This window comes from Gymnodraco acuticeps, unplaced genomic scaffold, assembly GCF_902827175.1.
Source record: "Gymnodraco acuticeps unplaced genomic scaffold, fGymAcu1.1, whole genome shotgun sequence".
NCBI classification, from domain to species: domain Eukaryota; kingdom Metazoa; phylum Chordata; class Actinopteri; order Perciformes; family Bathydraconidae; genus Gymnodraco; species Gymnodraco acuticeps.
The window spans coordinates 167,677-177,068 of record NW_022990279.1 but is presented as its reverse complement, the minus strand read 5'-3'; the positions used below and the strand labels follow the sequence as shown (position 1 = coordinate 177,068).

The 9,392-nt window shown below is 40.0% G+C and overlaps 1 protein-coding gene across 1 annotated transcript; it reads left to right on the top strand.

The window, feature by feature from the left end:
* Positions 1–985: 985 nt before the first annotated feature.
* On the top strand, positions 986–5,968 carry LOC117549675. Its single transcript, XM_034221761.1, has 4 exons — positions 986–1,121; positions 3,286–3,341; positions 4,623–4,985; positions 5,392–5,968. The coding sequence occupies exons 2-4, from the start codon at positions 3,293–3,295 to the stop codon at positions 5,619–5,621; spliced, it is 642 nt and encodes a 213-aa protein (XP_034077652.1). The 5' UTR covers positions 986–1,121; positions 3,286–3,292; the 3' UTR covers positions 5,622–5,968.
* Positions 5,969–9,392: the final 3,424 nt, after the last annotated feature.

Below are 9,392 nucleotides of genomic sequence, written 5' to 3'. Positions count from 1 at the left end.
TCATGATGACCTCATATGTTTTTAATTTAGGATCATACCTGTGTTTAAAAGGTAAATGTGTGCTTTTTATTATAAAGTTGTGTATATTTACAGACCGTTGCAAAAACTAAGAAGCTTATAAACATCAGGTTTAAAACTAAAAGAGCTTTGAAACACAATGAAAGATGTTTGGAGTTTTATTTGAGTTATTAATTTAAACTTTTTGTCTAAGGGATGCTGATTTGAAACCGTTGCTACATAAAGTTACAGCATTTCCTGTTTCTGCCGGAGAGAGGGGAGGCCGTCCCAAAGATTGCTGCTGTGTTTACTCCCTCCATCTGACAGGAGGGAGCCTCGTTGAGCTGCGAGTGTAGCTACAGACGGAGTTCACTCCGTCACGGAGGGGTAGGGTCGAGGGAGTGGTTTGGGATTGGGATTGGGCCATCTTCACGTCTCCCAGCATGGTAAATCGTCACATGTTCACGTCTTGCCGTGATACCGGGTTGGACCAATCGTTGAACAGCATTTACGAGCACATGACTTGTGTTTAAAGTTTAGAGTCCGTTTGAGTTTTGCCCGTGTGAACGCAAACCGAACCTTCTGAAAAATAAAACTTGGAACAAACTGTCGTCTGGTGCGCACCAGAGAAGCGGACTATTATGTGTGAATGCGACCTAAACTGTCCACTAATCAGACCGAAAACAGGAGATTTTTTAATAAGGGAAAAATTACATCTAGTCACTTCAGTAAAGACTCCATAGCCTACATCCCCATGTAACATCTGTAAAGTGTTATATCTATATTTATTTATTTCAGTCACTGTGAGTTTTATCATTTGGCTGTAAGGTCATTGATCCTTCTTTTTATTCTTTAACTAAGATACGCTTTGAACTTTATTTAAGCCACTGGTTTACAGGGTGTCTACTTTATCTCCTCCCCCACAGCCTGAACTACGCCTACTATAATGCAAATTGAATGCATCACACCAGAACGTTTCCTCCTAGCACAGAAAACAAACTGCAGAAACATCCCCTTCTCTGATTACGCATGCAGCCTCGTTGAAACACCAACTTGCTTCATCGGACATATTCACCATGAAAACAGATCTGTCAGCACTGAGGTCTCTACAGTCTCACATACAGGTAGGAACCTCTATGGTAGGAACACTACTTTATTAAGGAAATTATGTCTCCTACAGCTGCTTCCTTTTAAGCTCCTGTTGTAGAGAACAGGCGCTATATTAAACAAAAATAACAGAACGAGTTGGAAAGACGTTGACTCAGAAACGTTTTTCAAACACAAACTGTGTTACAGTGACGTGCGGTGAGGTTCATGGCTGGTGAGGCACTGACTCTCTCAGAGTCAGATTTACAAATATTATATTTTGACCTTAATCGAAATGTTCGGTTATTTTCAAAAGCTTTTTTAGTCTGATGCTTCGATTCATTTTAAACAGACTGTTCAACAAAAGGATACCCAAAATCTAAATATTGGATTGTTCTTTCTTAGTAAGATCCCATGTTCATTACAATTGTGGTCTTACCTTGACTTGAAGATGAAGTCCATGCTATCCTTCTGGACAACAATCTCCATTACATTTTTGTAAAAGTCCTCCTTATCTTCCTCTAGTTTCAAAACAAAAGTCTAGTTTGTTACCGTCTCTGCGTAGAATAACAGTAGCAACAAGAACCTGTGGGTTCCACAAATCATGTGAAACCCAGATTTGGCACAAAAAAGGGGGAATACACGTTTCGCAATTATGCCACATCAAGGTGGAACGCTCTTCCCACAGCTGTAAAGGAAAGTAAAACTATACTTACCTTCAAAACCTCTCTTAAAGAGCACCTTCGGGGGAGAGCATTGCAAAACTGGCCCCGGTAATGGTACCAATCTCAACCTGTCGTTCAATGGACAGCTTCCCCCCCCCCCCCCCCCCCCCCCATCTATGTATATACTCGCATTTTAGACTCTGTTACTAACTGTATATCTGTAGACTTGGTATGTCTTAAATGTCCGGTTAGGATGTATTAGAACGAAATCTAAAATGAAAATTGTAAATAAGCAATCTGTATGTAAAAAACCACCTGTATGTAAATTGTAAATAAGCCATCTGTATGTCTTATATGTCTTAAATGACATGATGAATTGGAAATGGGGGACCCTGATGTAAACAAGACGACAGTCTTTCTCTGGTCTGCATCCCCTTAACAATTGTATGTTTTGAGCTGTACTGTACTGTACCCAATATACAAGCTGTTAATAAACTTTTCAATCAATCAATCAATGGGCTCACTTGCGCCCCCTTCAGTGCGGCAGAGGTTATGGCTGCCTCTCCAGGTGCTTTTTTCATTGCCGTTGTATGATGAGACCAGCGGGCCTAAATATCATATATACGTGAAATAAGTTATTTAGAGACTATGGATGGCGAGGATAAATGTAATAAAGGGATCTACAAACATTACATTGGTGACATACAGTGAGATGGTGCAGGCATGCGCTTAGGGCCCGCTTTCCAGCCAGTTTCTGTGGGGTGACGCATTCTGAGGTGACCACAGTAACTGGCTTGAGCGCGCTCACAAAATAAGTGTCCGCGTTAAATTAGTGCCCGCGCTCCAGCCAGTTACTGTGGGTTTACGTGAGGCAGAGCTCGTCCCTGCCTCACTCCTCTTCGCTCCCATGTAGTTGTAGCGGAGCTCGGCCAATTTGCTGATTTTGACTATAAAAAGCGATTGGAATCAAACAGAAATCACATTTACAACACAGATCAGTGGAGATATTTTATTATTATTAATATTTAGTTTTTCTTTAGTTGTTTTTCTGTTACATTGGAGTATGGCAGGTGAGGCCCCTGACTGCACGTCGCTGCTGTGTTAATTATTTAAATGTGCCTGAATGCAAAAGCTGTCTCTTTCTCCTCACGAAGCACACATTCACTATTATAATAACAATAATTATTTGTATTATTACTGTTGTTATTCAGAGAGATTCTGAAACAAGGGGGTGTTGAACTGAAGGCGTACAGTTGGTCCTCTGTTTCCTGATCTGCTCACTGATCTCAAAGCAGAAAGTATTTCATGTTGAAATACGATACCACCTAGTGTCAGATATATGTTACTGTTCCTGGTGTCAGTCCTCTGAAGTATTGTGATGACTAAAGATGGACTGTGACTGTGACTGTGTGTGTGTGTGTGTGTGTGTGTGTGTGTGTGTGTGTGTGTGTGTGTGTGTGTGTGTGTGTGTGTGTGTGTGTGTGTGTGTGTGTGTGTGTGTGTGTGTGTGTGTGTGTGTGTGTGTGTCCTCTCACAGGGAGAAGATGATCTTCGTCATCCTGCTGCTCCTCTTCCTCACCCCCTGTATCTCTGGTTAGTTTTACTTCTGTAATACCCACTAAGACACAATTTAATATTATTGGAAGACTTGTCACATTTAACCTTTTTATAAAGAAGCATCTTAGAGCTCTTTGGTATGGAACACTGTTAGTGCAAAACTGAGGAAAGAGATTCTTATTGTATTTAGCTTTTTTTTAAATCAAAATGTCAAGAAGTGGAGCTTTCAGTCCGCGAAGGTACTGCAGATGGTCCGTGAAAAAAAAAAGAAGAAATCCACTTTTTTTATCAAGGATTTTCGCGGACCACCTCATATGCAAACTGTAAAAATAAGTAAATAATATATAAACGTAGTGTTAAAATGGAGATATTTGTTATTGTATTTGTTACCACTGGTTACCCATGGTTACGTGTGCGCGTGCAAAACCACAAACAAAAATACTCTTCCTTAGGAGACCACTGTCTCTGGTTAGTCTCTTTAAAGCTGTTCTCAGTAAAGCAGCACAGAAACATAGCTGTAGTTTAAAGAGTCCCTCTGTGTCTCCTCCACAGGAACATAGCTGTAGTTTAAAGAGTCCCTCTTTGTCTCCTCCACAGGAACATAGCTGCAGTATAAAGAGTCCCTCTGTGTCTCCTCCACAGGAACATAGCTGCAGTTTAAAGAGTCCCTCTGTGTCTCCTCCACAGGAACATAGCTGCAGTATAAAGAGTCCCTCTGTGTCTCCTCCACAGGAACATAGCTGCAGTTTAAAGAGTCCCTCTGTGTCTCCTCCACAGGAACATAGCTGCAGTATAAAGAGTCCCTCTGTGTCTCCTCCAAAGGAACATAGCTGTAGTTTAAAGAGTCCCTCTGTGTCTCCTCCAAAGGAACATAGCTGTAGTTTAAAGAGTCCCTCTGTGTCTCCTCCAAAGGAACATAGCTGCAGTTTAAATAGTCCCTCTGTGTCTCCTCCACAGGAACATAGCTGCAGTTTAAAGAGTCCCTCTGTGTCTCCTCCACAGGAACATAGCTGCAGTATAAAGAGTCCCTCTGTGTCTCCTCCACAGGAACATAGCTGCAGTTTAAAGAGTCCCTCTGTGTCTCCTCCACAGGAACATAGCTGCAGTATAAAGAGTCCCTCTGTGTCTCCTCCAAAGGAACATAGCTGTAGTTTAAAGAGTCCCTCTGTGTCTCCTCCAAAGGAACATAGCTGTAGTTTAAAGAGTCCCTCTGTGTCTCCTCCAAAGGAACATAGCTGCAGTTTAAATAGTCCCTCTGTGTCTCCTCCAAAGGAACATAGCTGCAGTTTAAAGAGTCCCTCTGTGTCTCCTCCACAGGAACATTTGTAGTGAATGTGACTCAGGCTTCCTATCAGGCAGAGGAGAATCAGAACATCACCCTGGAGTGGACCTTCAGCACCAGAAGAGACACTTCCCTCAGATCCATTTCTACCTTCTGTGAGCTTCATACTGAGAGCAGACCCTACGTCCTGTTTCATCTCCATCAAGGCATTGAATCCCCAGAGTCTCAGGATCCACAGTTTGCAGGACGAGTCCAGTGGGACAAAGACGTCCTCACAGAAGGACGCCTCACACTTCATGTCTCCAGACTCAGGACCAGTGACTCTGGGTTTTATGTGTGTGACATACTCGTCAGACATGATGGGAGCAACTCTAGGAGATGCTGGCTCAACGTCACTGGTGAGTAAACGCAGTAGAAGTCTAGAGCTAAATACTAATGCATCTACATCCATTATGTTGCCGCTAATATTGGATCATATTCTCCAATAATTGAACAGTTAACAGCTGGAAAAGGAAATGGCAGATACTCAACAAAGTATGAATGAAAGACCAAAAGAGTCCTGTTGCTCAAATCTTAAGAACGGCTTGTTTTAACGGTTTGAAATGTGCACCTCTCAAAATAAAACTCTGCACTCAAACTAACTGTGATCCAAACCAGCCCCACACAGAACTCATTTTAGTGGAAAAGGGGAAACTGAGAAGCTGGAACCACAGGAGGTTGCAGATGATCATGTGTTCACTCTAGATTAAACCTGTTATCAACACTAAAATGGTTCCTCGTGTTATATTCTGTCCTTTTCCACAGCTGCTGAAGAGCTCGAACCTCAGAGACCAACGGAGAGGCCACAACTAGAGATTCTGATTTGGGTTATCTTTGGACTGTTACCTCTTGGGGTTGTCTTAAATATCAGCTATGCCTGCATAGCTTTAATAATATATAATAGAAGAACCCACAATGCAGCCATACAGATGGAGAGTTCATCAGAGAAACAAACCATCAGGACTTATCTCCGTCTGAATCTGAGCATAAAGTGAGACTCTCCAACATCTGATTCAAGAGTCAGAAAAGAGCTCAGTGTAACATCTGTAAAGTGTATTTGTTATATTTATTTATTTCAGTCATCATTCGAGTTGTATCATTCGCCTGTCACTCTGTTCTCTGCTTACCAATGGATATTGTTACCATGCTGCATTTAATGTGCTTTTATAAATGTTACATATTAGCAATAAATCCCTTTTATTTTGTATTCACTGTTTCACTGCACGTGTCACAGGAGGAGATCTTTGGAAATGTTCAATTGGATCGACTTAAAAGTGTAAAAATGCTTTTTTGTTATATATTATAATAAAGTTGTTTATTCTTTTACACTATTCTTCATCCACATGTCTCCCTGCTTCTTGAACACTGTAGCTGCCTTGAATTTCTGCCAAGACTTGAAAGAGAAACTAAAAACAGACCGACCAATCAGGAGGCAGTGAACTGAGGGCTTTTCTAATGCGCATGCACCAGGGAAAGGCAACCAATGGGAACCTTTGCTTTATTAATAAGAGCGGACGGTTGATATTGAACGACTACAATCGTACAAAAAAACGTCAACCAATCAGAGAGAAGGAGATCCACTGCCTGCTTATTGATCTGAAGAGATGTTTTCTAGATGTAACATATGATAGTGCAGTTCAGGGACCAATCATTGAGGGATGCTGTGAATCCTGCTGTTTCCAGACTCATGAGATCTCTACACTTTCCATAGGTTTACAGGTAAGGTCACATCTTTGTTCTCCTGTTAGGAAATAACGAGCTAAAAGACACGTCTCAATTACCTCGTTATAAAATAAAGTGCTATCAAAACGACTGGAAACATCCGGGGTATCCTATTGGTTAAACTACAAAAAATACATCCGGGGAAAATGCTTTTTACGCAGTATTCTGTGGAGAAAGAGCAATACAGGAATACAGTTTTCATTTGTAATGAGAGTCCCTGTTTCTGTCTGACGGCTGATCCAATTAGCAACCACACCCTTCCTCTCCGTGACACAGCAAACATCGACTGCACTCAATAGAGTGGCAGATAATTATATTAATAATAGTGGAAATAAATAAATAATTCTAAAAATATAATATATCAAAAACAATAATAGTACACAAATATATTATAAATATGATAATTTAGTAAATAATAATAATAAATTAGGGAGGAGAAATTGTATATAATAATGATTAAAAAATGAAATACAAAATAATAAAAATAATAAATACAAAGAAATTATAAAGATAATAATAGTCCAATAATAATAGTAAATATTAAAAGAGATTATAATAATAACAACAGTAAAAGACAGACTGCTGTGTTTAATCAGAAATCAGACCTGTATTCGTCCCACAGGGGGAAATGTACATTGTTACAGCAACAGTGGGAAAAAAAGTAAAATAAAACACTATTAGATAAAAGGGCAGGCACAAAATAAATAAAAGGGTTAGTTATTCAAATCTACAAATTACATTCGGATTAATCTGCAAGTTGCATTCGTTTTATTGCACAACAGTGCCTGAATCTGCTTCATTAAAGGCAGTTTTCCTAGAAATACATTCATTTCTGATCCTAAATATCTTGGTTTCTTCTTTTCTAAAGTCACAGAATGTATTGTCATTACATTTGATATTGAAGTAATCCAAAAGCATTTTTAATACTCAGATACTGATTACTGATTATATTTGTTGAGTCCTCTCCTGCTGATGTTCAGGTGTATATCAGTATGTAGTGTCTCTACTTTAAAGAGTCCTCTCCTGCTGATGTTCAGGTGTATATCAGTATGTAGTGTCTCTAATTTAAAGAGTCCTCTCCTGCTGATGTTCAGGTGTATATCAGTATGTAGTGTCTCTACTTTAAAGAGTTCTCTCCTGCTGATGTTCAGGTGTATATCAGTATGTAGTGTCTCTACTTTAAAGAGTCCTCTCCTGCTGATGTTCAGGTGTATATCAGTATGTAGTGTCTCTACTTTAAAGAGTTCTCTCCTGCTGATGTTCAGGTGTATATCAGTATGTAGTGTCTCTACTTTAAAGAGTTCTCTCCTGCTGATGTTCAGGTGTATATCAGTATGACGTGTCTCTACTTTAAAGAGTCCTCTCCTGCTGATGTTCAGGTGTATATCAGTATGTAGTGTCTCTACTTTAAAGAGTCCTCTCCTGCTGATGTTCAGGTGTATATCAGTATGTAGTGTCTCTACTTTAAAGAGTCCTCTCCTGCTGATGTTCAGGTGTATATCAGTATGTAGTGTCTCTACTTTAAAGAGTCCTCTCCTGCTGATGTTCAGGTGTATATCAGTATGTAGTGTCTCTACTTTAAGAGTCCTCTCCTGCTGATGTGCAGGTGTATATCAGTATGTAGTGTCTCTACTTTAAAGAGTCCTCTCCTGCTGATGTTCAGGTGTATATCAGTATGTAGTGTCTCTAATTTAAAGAGTCCTCTCCTGCTGATGTTCAGGTGTATATCAGTATGTAGTGTCTCTACTTTAAAGAGTTCTCTCCTGCTGATGTTCAGGTGTATATCAGTATGTAGTGTCTCTACTTTAAAAGAGTCCTCTCCTGCTGATGTTCAGGTGTATATCAGTATGTAGTGTCTCTACTTTAAAGAGTTCTCTCCTGCTGATGTTCAGGTGTATATCAGTATGTAGTGTCTCTACTTTAAAGAGTTCTCATCCTGCTGATGTTCATGTGTATATCAGTATGACGTGTCTCTACTTTAAAGAGTCCTCTCCTGCTGATGTTCAGGTGTATATCAGTATGTAGTGTCTCTACTTTAAAGAGTCCTCTCCTGCTGATGTTCAGGTGTATATCAGTATGTAGTGTCTCTACTTTAAAGAGTCCTCTCCTGCTGATGTTCAGGTGTATATCAGTATGTAGTGTCTCTACTTTAAAGAGTCCTCTCCTGCTGATGTTCAGGTGTATATCAGTATGTAGTGTCTCTACTTTAAAGAGTCCTCTCCTGCTGATGTGCAGGTGTATATCAGTATGTAGTGTCTCTACTTTAAAGAGTCCTCTCCTGCTGATGTTCAGGTGTATATCAGTATGTAGTGTCTCTAATTTAAAGAGTCCTCTCCTGCTGATGTTCAGGTGTATATCAGTATGTAGTGTCTCTACTTTAAAGAGTTCTCTCCTGCTGATGTTCAGGTGTATATCAGTATGTAGTGTCTCTACTTTTAAGAGTCCTCTCCTGCTGATGTGCAGGTGTATATCAGTATGTAGTGTCTCTACTTTAAAGAGTCCTCTCCTGCTGATGTTCAGGTGTATATCAGTATGTAGTGTCTCTACTTTAAAGAGTCCTCTCCTGCTGATGTGCAGGTGTATATCAGTATGTAGTGTCTCTACTTAAAGAGTCCTCTCCTGCTGATGTGCAGTGTATATCAGTATGTAGTGTCTCTACTTTAAAGAGTCCTCTCCAGCTGATGTTCAGGTGTATATCAGTATGTAGTGTCTCTACTTTAAAGAGTTCTCTCCTGCTGATGTTCAGGTGTATATCAGTATGTAGTGTCTCTACTTTAAAGAGTTCTCTCCTGCTGATGTTCAGGTGTATATCAGTATGACGTGTCTCTACTTTAAAGAGTCCTCTCCTGCTGATGTTCAGGTGTATATCAGTATGACGTGTCTCTACTTTAAAGAGTCCTCTCCTGCTTATGTTCAGGTGTATATCAGTATGTAGTGTCTCTACTTTAAAGAGTCCTCTCCTGCTGATGTTCAGGTGTATATCAGTATGTAGTGTCTCTACTTTAAAGAGTCCTCTCCTGCTGATGTTCAGGTGTATATCAGTA

Excerpts from the sequence above, each read along its gene's own strand:
- LOC117549675 (XM_034221761.1), top strand. The coding sequence starts at position 3,293 with ATGATCTTCGTCATCCTGCTGCTCCTCTTCCTCACCCCCTGTATCTCT. Across the intron at positions 3,342-4,622 it reads CCTCACCCCCTGTATCTCTG|GAACATTTGTAGTGAATGTG; the intron begins GTTAGTTTTACT and ends TCTCCTCCACAG. Across the intron at positions 4,986-5,391 it reads ATGCTGGCTCAACGTCACTG|CTGCTGAAGAGCTCGAACCT; the intron begins GTGAGTAAACGC and ends CCTTTTCCACAG.